The sequence below is a fragment of the Madurella fahalii genome (genome assembly GCF_045866475.1).
Source record: "Madurella fahalii IFM 68171 DNA, scaffold_3, whole genome shotgun sequence".
NCBI lineage: Eukaryota > Fungi > Ascomycota > Sordariomycetes > Sordariales > Madurella > Madurella fahalii.
The window spans coordinates 4,121,986-4,137,833 of NW_027263973.1; the positions used below are offsets into that span (position 1 = coordinate 4,121,986).

General features: G+C 49.1%; 3 protein-coding genes across 3 annotated transcripts; 1 reads left to right on the top strand and 2 right to left on the bottom strand.

Annotated features, from left to right (window-relative positions):
- Window positions 1-5,252: 5,252 nt before the first annotated feature.
- On the bottom strand, window positions 5,253-5,546 carry MFIFM68171_06635 (uncharacterized protein; the record flags this gene model as incomplete). The annotated part of the gene is made up of 2 exons (XM_071062055.1): window positions 5,253-5,395; window positions 5,441-5,546. 2 exons carry the CDS (start codon window positions 5,544-5,546, stop codon window positions 5,253-5,255), a joined length of 249 nt encoding a protein of 82 aa, XP_070918156.1.
- Window positions 5,547-8,361: 2,815 nt separating this feature from the next.
- MFIFM68171_06636 (uncharacterized protein) lies at window positions 8,362-8,684 on the bottom strand (the record flags this gene model as incomplete). The annotated part of the gene is made up of 2 exons (XM_071062056.1): window positions 8,362-8,517; window positions 8,601-8,684. The coding sequence occupies 2 exons, from the start codon at window positions 8,682-8,684 to the stop codon at window positions 8,362-8,364; spliced, it is 240 nt and encodes a 79-aa protein (XP_070918157.1).
- Window positions 8,685-9,715: 1,031 nt separating this feature from the next.
- Window positions 9,716-11,659, top strand: MFIFM68171_06637 (uncharacterized protein; the record flags this gene model as incomplete). Its single annotated transcript, XM_071062057.1, has 1 exon — window positions 9,716-11,659. The coding sequence occupies one exon, from the start codon at window positions 9,716-9,718 to the stop codon at window positions 11,657-11,659; it is 1,944 nt and encodes a 647-aa protein (XP_070918158.1).
- Window positions 11,660-15,848: the final 4,189 nt, after the last annotated feature.

Sequence of the window (15,848 nt, forward strand, 5' to 3'; positions counted from 1 at the left end):
ATCGCTAAGTGTTTACCTGCTAGGACCTCAGGATTACTAAGAAGTCGATTGGCTTAGACGGGAACAGATTATTACTCGTTAATGTGCGAAAGAGCACGTTCGACTGGAAGCGGTTTATACTGCAGAACCGTTGAAATCTATAAGAGAATTGATCCTAGAGCTATAAGCTACAGATCCGGTGACTCTGAAAATTAAGGAAAGGCTGGTAAGTCCAGCCCGAAACCAGAGAGTTTCGTTCGAATAGGTACTTGGATGCGAGTAAGAATTGCTATATCAAGGACGATTATTCGTCCCGGCAGAGTAAGCCGTTAAATAGGAATTACTCTAGCTTTTTTATAACGATCTATTGGTAGGTCATTTTGGTATCGAAAAGACTTTCGAACTGTTGTAAAGAAAATACTTCTGGCATAGTATAACCAAAGATGTCAAAGACTACTGCAGAACCTGCTATACCTACTAAGTCAATAAAATAAGATAGTATAAGCCGTATAGATCGCTCGAATCGTTACCGATTTCTATATGACCTTAGAGCGAAATTACTATAGACTTTATTGTGGGTTTTCCTATAGTGAAGAGTCCCGATAGCTCCGAGAAGGATGTAATTCTAGTAGTTGTTGATCGGTATACAAAGATGAACTGATTCTTCCTAGTATCTACCACTATCACTAGTTAAGAATTAGTAGAGTTTGTTTATAAAGAGATTGAACTCAAGTATAGCCCTATTGATAATCACGTTAGTAATCGAGGTTTTATTTTCATATTATAGTTTTAGAGCGATTTGTATTACCTGCAAAGGTATATAAATAGCTTTCGACCGCTTTTTACCTACAAACCGACGGGTAAATGGAGCGAGTAAATCAAATACTTATTTAATACCTCTGTTACTTCGTATACTAAAACTAAATTACCTGGGTAAATCTCCTCCTAGAAGCAGAATTTATTGTCAATAGTACTGTCAATTCTATAATTAAGATAAGTCCCTTTGAAGTACTAATAGGTTATTAACCTCCGATTTCCCGCTATATCGAGGGCGATGTATAAGAGAGGAGGATATCTAGTGTAATTGAAAGAATTAAAAAATTTATTAAGCTAAGAAAACAGTTAGAACAAAATTGGGCTGAAGTTATAGTAGTCCAGAAACGATATTACGACGAGAAGTATATAAAAAAGGAGTTTAAGAATAGAAGTTTGGTATTGTTATCAACCTGGAATTTAAGATTCAAGTCACCGAGAAAATTGGTACCCAAGTTCATCGGTCTATTTCGTGTTCTAAACCGAGTCGGATCGCTGGCTTATCATCTAGCACTCCCGGACAAGTACGATCGTTTATATAATGTATTTCCTGTATTAATATTGGAACCGTGGTACAGCCGAAAAGGAGACGATTCGTCTGTGATACCGATGCTAGACCTTGAGGACGATGGAGAATAGGAAGTTAAAGAGATTCAAGACGAGAGAAAATTCTAGGGTAAAACCTTCTTTTTAGTCAAGTGGGCAGGCTGGCCCTCGGAGTACAATTAGTAGATGTTAGAGGAGGATATAATAAATATACCTAAGTTGGTATTATAATTCCGAAAAGCATGCGAAAACCAGTAAAAGTGTAGGTAATAAGATATTAATTAATGTCTACCTATATAAAGCTATATCCCGGGGTATACCAGACGCTAACCCCAACTAAAATACCCTAGAAAAACCCCTGAAAATAATATAAACCTCAGAAAATTGAGGTCGGTACTAGCTCTAAGTTAGGAGCTACCTCTACCTAAATCTACTAGGCCTCTATATCCTCTATATTAATGGCAATCTCCTCTTTAACCTTCTTAAGAAAACGGTATTTAGTGCCTGACTAACCTACGAAACTAATATTGCTAAGCGATAGACGAGTGATAGATCGTACCTCCTAGGCACGTACCTTAGACTCGTACTGCGAAAAGTTAGCGATGATTTAGTAGAAATATAGTGATTGAGACTGATGTCGGTATTACGGCCGCGGTTCCGGCTAGGACGGGACAACTACTATAGGCGGAGTTGGCTATATAGCGCGACTATAGAGTAATATACTATATAAGCTTGCTGTCGAGATGTCAGCGATTTATATATAAAGATAAGCGAGATAAATGTACTTATAGAAAACAGCTTGGTAGTACCAGAAATACCGAATTGGCGGCGATAAGCAGTTTCGGCGGTGTCGAAAGCCCCGACTAGATCTTTAGCGGTAGTAGCGATCTTCTTGCAGCTACGGTAAGACAGTATAGAAACTTGAGGGCAATTACCCTCCTCGTCAAGCTCGCCCTCGGCGTCCTCTATACAATAATCGACGATAGCGCAAGCCGCGTCGATGAGGATTATAAGGTCGATAGAGTCGCTAACTATTCCGGTAGCGGCCTATAATCGTTAGCAAATCCCCTGCCAATCTGCCGAAAATGTATATAACTTACCGACGTACATAACTCTTTCTTTGCGTTGTAATAGGAGCAACGTAAGGAGGTCAACTGCTCGAAAGAACAGTCAATTGTAAGGACCTCGCCGGAGCGAGGGTTGGTATTTTTAAGTGCCGAGCGAATACATTTTATACACGGCGTGACCTCGGCGGCAGAGGCAGCGAAAGTGTCTATTACAACAGAAAAGTAGCCGAAGTGATGACGAGAAGAGAGAGAGAGAGAGAGAGAGGAAGAGAGAGAGAGAGGGAGAGAAAGGCGAGAACGAGCAGCGATCTATATATAGGAGCAGAGTGAAAAGCGAGTGAAATAACGTATAGAAGAGAGCCTGAAGAAGAAAAGTTTTAGAAAAGGTAGGAGAGGAGAGGGGTATTTATACCTGAGGAGAAACGGCTAATGTATGTCTGTAAATTTGTAACTGTATACAAGCCTTGCGATTGAACAGTCGTATAATCTTCATACGTTTTGAAGTTACGAGGACAACGTGTGAGTTTGGATGGAAATCTGGACGATTCGGCCGTGATTCGGATCTCAGGCCCGAACCGGGAAAGTGGGACCTCGGAGCTGCGAATCCCACTACGGCCCGACAACTGGCCGAACTTTTCCTGAAAACCTCCCGACTATAAGATAACTCACTCTTTACCTTAAACTATCGTTTCTCCTTTCCTACCATACAGCTCGTTAGAGCGGATAGACTATAAGGTCCACCAGTTCGACACTTATCCATTTACGCGGCTACGAACAGTACTCGACGTACACCTGATATCCACCTAATGTCATCCCAAGTCTTACCCCCTCTAAGTTCAGACGATCCTCAGTAGTAAGGAACCTGAGGACAGATTCCACAGAGGGGAGGATAATTTGTAACGAGAGTCTCCAGACGAAGGTCAGGAGGACCCGCCGAATGATGCTGGATGATATCACGATATAGGATAGATAAGAACCCCGTGAGGGAACTCTCTCACGCGGGGCACTTCTGATCCGCAAGGATCAGTCTCTGTGTAGTCAATGACAATAGGAGGCTGTTCGTGAAGCTATCGCCTACTGATCGAACCCTTTTCGGTACTGAGACATTGTAGTCCATCTCCCTCAACGTGTTCCCAGAACAACCCCCTTTACATTTTCTCAACCTTAGAAGTATGCCCCTAGGAGAAGAGATCTGGGTAGGAGATTACTGCCTATCTATTCTCGGATATAGGGAGGTGGATATCGAAGTTTACTTTTTATTAGGCTACTAACATCTCCTGTACCTATAAAGTATAGCGTTCTGTAAAGAAATGGTATGTAACCTAGTATCGCTATACCGCTTTAAGGAATCTAGATACTATTGGGATATACGTTTAATACCTATACTGCTAAAGAGAGTAGAGAGTATACTGTTTTATATACTCGAGGATCGCTACGATTAATTCGTACTTGAGTATATCGTAGACGAGATTACTAATGCCGCCTTCGTGGTACGTTATAACAAGTTCAATACCTAGACTAAGCGATAGCCTAGATGCATTGTAGACGTTATATAGTACCTACGAATAGGTTATCTAGGCCTAGGAGCACTAGAGTACCTTGTTAATGCAATAGAAGGAACTAAAATTAAGGCGCTCGCTACCTATAAATGCGATACCTGTACGTTCAGTAAGATAAAACGATAGATATGCTATAAGCCTAGAGATCTAGAGGGAATTCTTCCTACAAAACGCCTTACCTTTGATTTCTACGACTTTAAGCTTAATTAATAGGGATTTAAGACCCTGATACTTATTATCGACAGGTACTCTAGGTATATATAGGATTACTACCTTACTAATAAGGAGGCGTCTATGATTATAGATACCTTCGAGTCCTTGGTATCAATACTAGAGCTCCATTTTAAGATAAAGATTAAAACTATCGAGTCCGATAACGAGATTGTCAAGAGCTACGCGATTAAAGTATATCTTACCTCAAAGTCAATTAAGTCTAAGCCCTCGCCCCTATATATATAGGATCTTAATGGTATAGCCGAGTGCTCAGGAGATATATGTCACGGGGTTTCCGTCGTAGTCCCATAATTGGTGACTGTCAAAAGGATCATGTACCAAAGGATTAGGATCATAGGACCTAGTGCGGGAGCCAAATCCATGTACTCTATTGAGCTAAGGAAGACTGGCAGCTAACTGCGCCACTGTACAGACGTTATCCTGTACGCATATCTCGTCTATAAAAGGAGCAAACTCTCCAGCAAAGATAGACGGGACAGAAGACGGAGGCATATAGGGACAATAAACACAATCAACACAAGACACATAAAATCCTAAACTGTCATTTCCCAAGATTCAGAGGTGCCGTGTTTCCGATAGTTACCAGTCTGCCTTAGCCTAATAGAGTTAGTTTGGCTCTTGCACTAGATCCTATGATTCTGATCCTTTGGCGTCTGATCCTCTTGACAAGCACCTAATCCTTTTGACACTTGATAGTGTCGGAAACACGACACCTCTAAATCTTGGGAAATGACAGTTTAGGATTTTATGTGTCTTGTGTTGATTGTGTTTATTATCTCTGTGTGCCTCCATCTTCTGTCCCGTCTATCTTTGCTAGAGAGTTTGCTCCTTTTATAGACGAGATACGCATACAGGATGACGTCCATATAGTGGCGCAGTTAGCTGCTAGCCTGCTTTAGCTGACTAGAATACATGGGTTTGACTCCTGCACTAGATCCTGTGATCCTGATCCTTGGACTAGCGCCTGATCCTTTTGACAGATAGTAGCAAAGTACTAGAGGCTTTGGTGATCTATAATGACTTCGACTACTTCCTCGAGGCTCTGAAGTTCTGGCTACCACTCTTTGAAAGCCTTGACGATAGCGAGGAGCTTGTTATTGTAAATGTCGTAGTTATACTCAACTAGGATATGCTTTGCAGAGAAGAAGGCGATAGGGTGGTAGATACCCTCCTTATTGTACTGGGATAAGACCTCTCCTAAGACCTAGTTAGAGGTATTGATTTCGACTATAGTCCTCCTACTAGGGTAGTAGTAGGCTAGGACTAGTGCCTCGATGAAGGCTAGCTTGAGTTTCTCGAATACTACTAATGCCTCTAGGTCTAAGGGCTGGAATCGGTCTCGGCTCATTAGGCTAGTAAGGGGGCGCGTGATAGACGAGAAGCCTTTAATAGCGAGGTATACATCTACTTTCCTCAGACCCTACATGTTACGTGGGAAAATGAAAAAGAGATCAAAATTCGTTGTTGTCTGTCTTGTACTGTCAAGAGTGCGGGAGCCTAGTAATATATGACAGGAATGGGCTAGTGCCGAGGGAAGGTTCCAGAATCCTGGGATCACATGACCCCTGGGATCCTGGCCGTCTGGCCCGTCTGGGCTCCCACCACGTAACACTACAACCTTCTTTCTCAGGCCCTAGACTTCGATCCTTCCCAGATCGCGTCCGCGGCAGGCAATGTTGAACGGAGTTAGAGACTCCTGAGCCAGCGTCAATCTAATTCGTACGACGTTCAAGTACTTGAGGCCATCCGGAACTCCCAGGAGACCAAGGGCAAGGCGACGACAGGATTACTGTTGCGCCGCTCAGCTTCTTGACGCTGCTCTCTCGCTACGTCCCGACAGTTTCTTTTGAGCAGAGCATGGCGTGATTAGGCAAAATCACAATCCGAAAGCCACCAATCGATTCCGATATTCAGCTCCCGACAAAACTCGGGTTCGATAATTTCAGAACTACAATCGGCATAAATGAGCTCAACGTCTGGCACTTGACGCCAAATCCACCCGCGGCCTCACACAATCGTCATACCACTGGTGAGCGATCCAGTAAAGGGGTGCTCGAAGCCCAAACTTTTGTGCCAAGAAACCCAAGTGGATGCCAAGCTCAAATGGGCAAGCAAGATACTCCCGGAACTCCCCCGCAAGAGAGATCCGCAGCTCTTTGGTGGATGAAACCTTGATCCGGAGCCCGCGATCCATCAAGGTCTGCAACGAGACCTTGTGAAGCACGTAGTTCATGGGTATAGCCCATTCGAAAACAAACTCGTATCGGAACCGTTCTGCTTCCAAGTGAGGGCATCGCTCTGCTAAGGCTCGTGCGGAATGGGGTCCGGGCACAGGCATCTTGTTTTGGGGTTCGGGCATTCCAATGAAGACCACCCATATGTCTGCCGGGGATTCGCCGTCTTGCTGGTGTTTCTGAAAGGCACGGTGCACCCTGTAGGCTATACGGGTGCTAACCGACACGAGTGCGGTAGGCATTTCGTTCCATCGGTTTGCATGCCGGCGAAACTCGTCGAGCAGATCATCGTCCGAGAACGAGGGCCCGGTTGGACTTCTGCCTGAGGTGAGCTGGCCGACACTGCTGTTCGAGTAAACGCGGGTCCAGATCGTACGGTTTGGCATAGTGGATAGCGATGCGCAAGAAAGAACGGAGGAGTCGGGTAGTTGGGAGCTCCGGGCTCCCAAAAAGGTGAGAAGTTGGGACCCAACCGAATCATGAGAGGTTGGGCATGCCACCCAGGCTATGCACGGGAAACCTGCAAGATGCGGGAGCACATGAACTCTCCGCTAGATCACCTACCTACCTTAAACTCACTTAGCAATTACCAGGCAAATTCTTGATCGCCCTTCTGAATAGTAAATCTGCGCTACCGGTCGCTGTCAGTACTAGTACTTCTGAGGAGGGCAAAAATCGGGGGTTGTGCATGTTGAGCCCCGTGCCCCTTATCATGCTCCCATCTTACCGCCAACTGTCAGAGACCGGAGACAACCACCTACCTCTTCAAGTATTAAATGATCTAGAGGTTCGAAGCAGCGAAGGAACAGCTTCTAAGATAACTTCAAGTTTGTGTACCGGCCTATCACATCGTCCAATGGCCCCTGCTTCTCCTAAGTGAACGGTTCCAGCTTGTGTGGTGTGGCCGAAGCGATTGGAGCGGCACGTTCGTGGGAAGGCGAGGTGCATGCCTGGCGAGGGGAGGAGTAACCCTCCTGGACATCTTCGGTGGCTAAACGGGGGCTCGGCGCTGCAGGTGATGACGTTCAGACCAAGGTTCTTTTGGGGGGTTCAATGCGTGGTACCAAATAGAATCAACTCAGCTAGCAGCAGCAGGTCTCGGGCTTTGTTTCGGGGAATTAAACGTTTCGGTGTCCAAACCATCCATTTCAAACTCTCAATAAAGGCTACTTCAGCATAGGGAGGCGATCGACCCGACACTCGACGGGGAAAAAATGGGAGTCGGCAAACTAGGAGAGTAGGGTAGTACCTCGTATTAACAAACAAAGTCTTATTATAACTTACAGGTAATTTACCGGTTGATTATTAGTGGATACTCTAGGGAGTGGTAGGAAACCCGGATCAGGTACCTTAGCTTACGTATAGTATTGATCTGTACTTAATGTACTACTACTAGTAGCCTTACACCAAATACTACCTGACTTATGTAATCCGTACAAGGAGGCGGTTTAGGCGAGAGGCCTAGAGGGTACTCCAAATCACACCTTGAGTGTACTGCGCCGCCTGTCAAGCGGGTATCCCCGCCCTGTTGCCCGGATTCCCAGCAGACCCGGGGAACAGGATCGGATAGGGTTGGCCTTCTAGCGCTACTACCCTAGTGGAGACGGACAAGTTCGGTGGCAAAGACCATCACTTGGATGCACGTACGAAGGGGGGCTTAATGAGAAAACACTGGATGTAGTAGCATTAGGAGCAGAGGGAAACGCTAGGAAAACATGCCGTTTCCCTCGTACACTACTACTATGAGTTGTCAAACCGAGCTTCCACTACTACCAGTGATTTTCTTGATCCCATGTTCCCCCACCCCACGGCAATACATCAAATCACTTTCCCATTGGTACTGTCCGCGAAGTAGTCCCCTGCATCACTGCGGTGCAGGTGCCACCCTCAGGATGCGCGCAACGCCCAGGATCCCGCATATTTCACCCCTTAGTTGACCTCAGGCAGGAGCTTGGCGAAGTCGACCTCGACCTCCTCGCCGTCCTCGGCGGCGCTAGCGCAGCGAGCCGCGCAGGCGGCAAGGCAGACAGCGACGACGGGGAGGGGGCCCCTGCACCTGACGGCGCAGCGGGCGAAGCAAGTGGCCTAGACGCGGTCCTTAGTTAGTTTTCATGCTTCCTTAGTCCTTCTCTATCTCCACCCTCTGGGGAGTACTAAGGGGAAGTTACCTCGTCAGCGCGAGGCTCGACGGCAGCAGGGGCAGCCATGGCGACGGCGGCCATGAGGGAGGCAAAGATGACGGTGACCTTCATTTTTGATTGAGGTTTGAGATGCCGAAGTCTGGTGGTTTGGGCTTGGTCTGGTAAGTTGCGGTAGGCTTCTTGGGATATGCTGAGGTTGCTGGAGGACGAGGGGTTGCGAGATGTCGAGGGGAACACGCCCCTATTTATGCTCGACTCGAGATTGAACCAAGCACCTTAACGGCCACCCTCCAGCGCCAGTTGCACGAACTTCGGTCAGTCATTGACGAGAAGCTTGGATCGTTGCCCGCCTGACCCCTCTCTTGCTGTCGCGGCGGTCCCTTGGCGTGTGTTGGCAAGTCTCCTCGAAGGCACAAGGCGTGCTGGACAGTCGAATTTACTCCGTAAGCCATCTACACAATGTTGTCATTGTGCGCCGAGATGTTGTCTTGGGTTACAAGGCAAGCCCGGACTATTGGCCCGTCTTACATCTCACGGCTTATATACAATCCGATTCTATTATGCAGAACGAACCTTGGGATGAACGCGGAACGCTGAAATGCAGCATTCGACTGAGTGGCCGGAGCTTCAGCTGAGGAGGTGTGTCTCGGCGAACCTGATCACCGCCTAGCAATGACACCTCAATCTACGGACCGCAAATTTATTGGACGTCTGCTGAGCCTGGTATGCTCGGCATGCTCACAGCCAAGAGCATGCCGCGTCCCAAGACTCCCAACATGCGGCACGGTTACGGGCGACGACATGTCAAGTTTCCCCGCAGAACTTACACATCGGCAACGATTGGAATCTTGAGTGCGGCCAGCTTGTCAGCGTAACAGTGAAGGATCTGGCAAACTTGGATTGGCTGGCCCAGCTGGGCTGAGCATGACGATCATCAAGGCACCGTTCAGCTATTGCTGTCACCGGCCCAATGGTGGGAGAGGTGACATTCAGACATGGTTCGCAACGAGGTGCTAATATAAGGTATGAATATGTTTACAATCACCGGTGTTGTGGTAGCAGAATAGCTACTCAGGTGCTATTGGCATTGCGAAGAAGATTTGTGTCCTCGCCCATTACCTACTACTAGAGTAACGTTTACGATGCTTAGCCACCCTCTTTATCTAATGACTTTCTTGCTGGCCGGCATCGCAGCCGCCGCTGGCAGACAGGAGCTCTCGGTCCATGGGAGGCAAGAGCCAGGCGTGAGCACGCAATGGGAGCGTCTCTCTCGAGCATCCCCCGATTTGGTCCTTGCCGTCCAGATCGACCTCGCAGAGGCTGGCATTGAGGAGGCCGCAGGAGAATTGCTGGCTCTTGCCAACCCATCCAGCTCGTCCTTTGGAAAGTATTGGTCTCCCAGCGATGTAACCTCGGCCTTTTCACTCCCGGAGCAAGACATCAAGGCCGTCCTTCTGTGGGTCGAGAGCACAGCTGAGGTCCCCCCCTCCGCCCTCCGCGTCTCCCCATGTCGGTGCCGAGTTGACTTCAACGCCACCGTGGGTCAGCTCGAGACGCTTCTCAACGCCGAGTACTATGCCTACAGGCATATTTCCACCGGGGAAACGAGCGTGGCGTGCGAGCAGTACAGTCTCCCCAAGGACATCTTGCCCCTTGTCGATTTCATCATTCCCACCATCTTTCCCGTCCGCGACCTCCGTAACACTCAGCCTATCACCACGATTGAGCTGGACGACTCAGATGTAGCCAGCTTCCAGTTGTCCAAGAGGCAAAGGCAGGTTGACTGCAACGAATTTACCACGCCGCAATGCCTCCGTGATTGGTATCGCATTCCAGCCCGAGATGCCAACTACACGATACACCTGAACAGCACCTTTGGCATCTTCCAGCCGTCCGGGGCGGACTGGATACCCGAGGACCTGGACCTGTTCTTTAGCAATTTCGAGCCCTCCCTCACCGGCCAGCGCCCGGAGATGCAAAGACTGCAGGGGGGCCACCACAATCCCACGTTTATAGATCTAGCATTTCACCTGGAAGCAAACCTGGACTTTGAGTACGCCATGGCACTCGCCTGGCCGCAGCCCGTGGTCAACATCCAGGTAGGCGATGTATACCAGTCGGGCAACCTCAACAATATGCTAGCGGCCTACGACGCCTACTACTGCGACAAGCTGGACCCGAATCTTGACCCGCAATACCCCAACCAGTTCTTCGAGGATGGCTACCAGAGCCTCGACTGCGGCACCCACACGCCGCCCAGGGTTATCTCCATCTCGTACGCTTGGGCCGAGGCCGACTTCCCCGATGAGTACCTCCGCCGCCAGTGCCGCGAGTACCTCAAGCTCGCGCTGCAGGGCGTAACCGTGCTCGCCTCGACGGGCGACGAGGGCACTATCGGGCGGCAGTCGGAATGCCCGACTGACGAGGCCGAGTACCGCCCGTTGCACGTCTCGTTCCCCGCCTCCTGTCCTTGGGTCACCGCCGTGGGCGGCACCATGAAGCGGAAGCTAGGCACCAACCAGACCACCACCACAAACACCACGACAAGCGTTTCATGCAAGCATCGCCGCGAGACCGTCTACACGCGCCTACCGGCGGGCCGCACGACCAACAGCAGCTCGACGGGGGGGTTCAGCTCCGTGTTCGGCGCGCCTAGGTACCAGCAGTCCGCGACGGGCCGCTACCTCGCAGGCGAGGCAGACCGATTGGCGCGTCTGAACCTAACGGGCCTCTTCGATGCGGGCGGTCGGGGCGTCCCGGACGTGTCGGCGCTGGCGGCCGATTACCTGGTCGCCGTGGGCGGCGGGTTCCGGCGCGTCTTCGGCACGTCGGCCTCGGCGCCCGTCGTCGCCGCCATGCTGGCCATGGTCAACAGCGAGCGCTTTCTCGTCGGCAGGGGCCCCGTCGGGTTTGTTAACCCAGTCCTCTACGCTCATCCAGAGGTGTTTGAGGATGTGGTGCATGGCGAGAATGCGGGCTGCTTCAAGGGCCGCGGGTTCAGGGCGAGGGAGGGATGGGATGCCGCGACGGGGCTCGGGAGCCCGGATTATAGGAGGCTGCTGAGGCTGTATATGCAGTTGCCCTAGGCGGTAGGTTGGGGCCAGAGAGTTGTGTCGTGACGATGACTTCCGAAACGTAGACGGACCAAATCACAAACCTGAGACGAACCTCCCTCTTATAGGGAGGAAATCCTATAAATATAGCCGGACTGTGCATGGGAGGAAAAGAAAGAATGTTGATTGCTTGTCTCCCTCAAGTGGGAGGAACGGCCCTGATGGTCCAATTTAACGAATTGAAGAAAATCGGCCTATGGCTAAGACAAATAAACCCCTGAACCCTGTCCTAGAACGTGCTATCCCTCCGATTATAGGGATCTTAAGCCCCTAAACAACCTTCCCTAGTTTAATATAGGTGCCGGCAGTATACCGGTAGGCAATTGAACCTACACCCCAACTGCATTAGTTCTGAAAATGGAATGCTAGAATTCTAAGTCGATATATGCCTATGTCGGCTATACTATGGTGAGGGTGGAGACAAAAGTTTTAGATATAGGGTTGATATTATATGCCGCGTTATCGTTAGGAAATTGCGATTCTATATCTCGATAGCTATGGTGGACTATATCCCGGCCCTATGGATAATGCAAGTTTGCCAGGAGATATGCTTAGAGCACGAAAACGAGGATGATATCCGTCTCTACATTCGACGTGAGTTGGACAGCTCTATCAACAACCGAGATGAGCTAGAGGCTCTTCGGGACAGCATCGAGAAGCGGTCACAACACGTCTTTCAATGGGTTGTCCTCGTTGTGCCGAGAGTCATCTGGCTCTCTCAGGAAGGCAACTCACTGAAATAGATGTTGGCACATATCAACCGGATACCTGAGGAGCTACACAAACTCTACCAATCCATCTCGCAGGATATTGTGGCCAAACAACCAACGCAAAGTCTGAAGTTGTTCCAGTGGGTCTGCTTCAGTCTCAAGTCGCTTTCCATACCTCAGATTCGATGCGCATTGAACGTCGATGCCACTCTCGCCATGTCAGGCAGTACATTTGAGGAGTGGGCGAAGATGACGGCCATATCCCGACAGACGACAATATGAAGAAACTACTTCGCTCGCTTTCGGGAGGCTTGGTAGAAGTAACACAATTCGGAATCCAGCTCATTCACCAGTCAGTCCGAGACTTTCTCTTCGAAGAAGGGTTCAGCATTCTCGACCCCGCCAAGGTCTGGGTGGAGAAAACCGTTATCGGCGAAGGACACAGTCGGCTTGGACGCTCGTGCCTCGTCTACTATTTGGCAGTACGCAAGGAGTGTCTTCCGCGATTTCATCAATTGACGAGAAACGACGGACCCAGACTCGCGGGTCAGCATCCACTGCTAATATACTGCCTGGAGTACTGGCTGGAACATATCAGTATTGCAGAGAAGAACGGCATACCACAGCACGACCTACTGGAGTTCCTCCCCGGGCGTTCTAACCATTGTCTCGAGCAATGGGAGATTATGACAAGCTGCCTTGGTCTTCGAGACCGGGACTCCAACGCTACGCGGCCACATCCTGGTACGACCTTGTTGCACGAGGCTGCCAAGTTTGACATATTCAGCTTAATACCCGCAGCACTCAGTTGGATGTCGATAAATGTCAGAGACACGTTGGGCAGAACACCCCTTTCCGTTGCAGCACAACATAGCGGGGTCAAAATGGTGCGTTTCCTTCTTGCCCAACCACGCGTGTCTGTGAATGCGAAAGATTGCGATGGGAGGACGGCTTTAAGCTATGCCATGGAATCCGATAATATTGCGGTTTTTCGGGAGCTTCTGCACCATCCTAGTGTTGATATCGTCGCAAATATTCACCATGAGTACAACATGGGACGGCATCGAGGCTCAACAATTTACCATGCCGTACGCATGCTACGCCCAAGCATTGTGGGACTCTGCCTGCAACATCCGGGGTTGGACTCAATCGATGGTAACGCACTTGCAGATCTAGCAATTTCGCTTCCGACCTGGGCGCCTATCTGTCTCTCAGACCTTACTGAGACCCTCGAGCTTCTTCTCAACAGTGACAAATCCAGCTCAACAATCTACCTAAACAAAGCAAGAAACTGGGACTTCAATATCGACTGCTTGACCCTATATTAACCTTTTCTGATATGCCGCGTCTTCGCTTCTTTTTGTCTCGTCCAGAAGTCAACGTCAATATTGTGGACGATGCAGGGCGAGGCTTGCTTCACCGTCACCTGCGCAACGAGAGCTGGGTAGGCCTCAGGGGTTATGAAAGCGATAAGCAGAATTTCCTTGAGCTTATCGAAACTATTTTGAGCTGCAAGGCCTACAATGTCAATATGGTGGACGACGCTGGTGGTACAGCCCTCATCCCCGCAATCGGCTGGATTCTCGCGGATGTGGAGGTGTGGTTGATATAATCATGCTCTTACGACGACTTGGATGTCAATCAGACATCCGCATCTCGTTTTCATCCCATATGTCTGGCAGCCCAGCGTCAACTATCGGTCATTGTCGAGCTCCTGTTGTCTGACAGAAGATTGGTTCTCACCGACCCAGAGAGAGAGTACGTCAATGCATATCTCCAGCAATTTGACAGAGCTAGAGATGAACGACTTGAGATGCCCGACTGTGCAGCCGGAGCACAGCCCTTTCCTGCTCAAATACCCACCGATCAGATTGATTGGTGGAGCACTGAGGCGACGTACCCGTCGCCACTCCAGCCTTGGCCATCTCGGCCTTCATTGCTGGACTGGGCCAGATGGCGGCGAACTAAAGTGCAGTGCCAAAAGTCTTGTCCGATCGACCCACCTGCCCCACAACCGCGTCGCGTAACGCGTCTTCCTCCCAACCACCCACTCTCTTCAAACAACTATAACTTCGTCAATCCTGAGCCAAAATGCGAGCCTTCGGTATCGTTTTGTCGCCCAATGTCCGGCATATTCGAAACAACCGTCGGGAGCTTATAAAAGAAGAGCGATCTTCTATTATAACGGCTCGAATGGCTGGGGTTCCTGTCCAGACCTTGGCGGCCAATTTCAACTGTGCTCCTCGAACCATCTCCCGAACTTGCAAGCAGTTTAAAACCCACAATACTGTCGAATCCCGCCCTTGAAATGGCTGGCCGAAGAAGCTTACCGATATACAAGTCTGATATATCAAGCTTCTGATTAAATGGAACCTCTATATCAACTGCCTAGCCTTGTATTCCTAGAGCAATACTGGGGCTAGTGCCCGTACCATTCGTCGAGCTCTCGGGCCAGTTTTCCAACGTAAATAGCGGTCACTTAAGAAAATCCATATCACTCCCGACATAGCTGTCAAACGGCTTGTCTATATAAAAAGAACTAGGCATAACGAAGCTTTGTTGATGCAGGTATGCCCTTTAAGATAGAGAGGGTTAGTAGGTCTTGCTAACTGTCTAATTTAGGGGGGGGATATACTAATGAGTCTTCTGTCCATACTGCACCACACACACCTAATAGCTAGGTTTTTCGCAGGCCAGAGGATAAGTACAGGAAAGACCTCATCAATATCCAGGCCCATATCAAGGCAGAGATGACTTTCATAGTATGGGGGTGTATCTGGAAGGGAGGGAGGTCTCCGTTGGTTATCATAGAACGGGATCCTGAATCTAAGCACCAGGGATACTCAGCTAATAGCTATATCTGGGCTCTGGAGGAAGGTCTTCAACCATACTACCGTCCAGGTACTTTTTTTCTCCAAGACAATGCGCGGATCCATACGGCCAAAGAAGACAACAGAGTAGTTGGAAGAGCACGGTATCTGGGTTTTCGACCACCCTCCCCACAACCCAGATCTCAACCCTATTGAGCACGTATAGAAGGCAATGAAGGCTATCCTACGTAGAGACTTCCCAGATCTACACCTTCTGAAGGACAATGCCACGAACCGGGCTATTGTAGAAGATGTGTTGAGGGCCGCGTGGGAGAGGGTACTGTCAAAAGGATCATGTGCCAAGGATCAAGATCACAGGATCTAGTGCAGGAGTCAAACCCATGTATTCTAGTCAGCTAAAGCAGGCTGGCAGCTAACTGCGCCACTGTACGGACGTCATCCTGTACGCGTATCTCGTCTATAAAAGGAGCAATCTCTCTAGCAAAGATAGACGGGACACAGCAGACGAAGACAACAACAGGGACAATCAACACAATCAAGAGAAGACACATAAAAACCTCAACTGTCATTTCCCAAGATTCAGAGGTGCCGTGTTTCCGACAGGTACCCCAAGAGCTGATT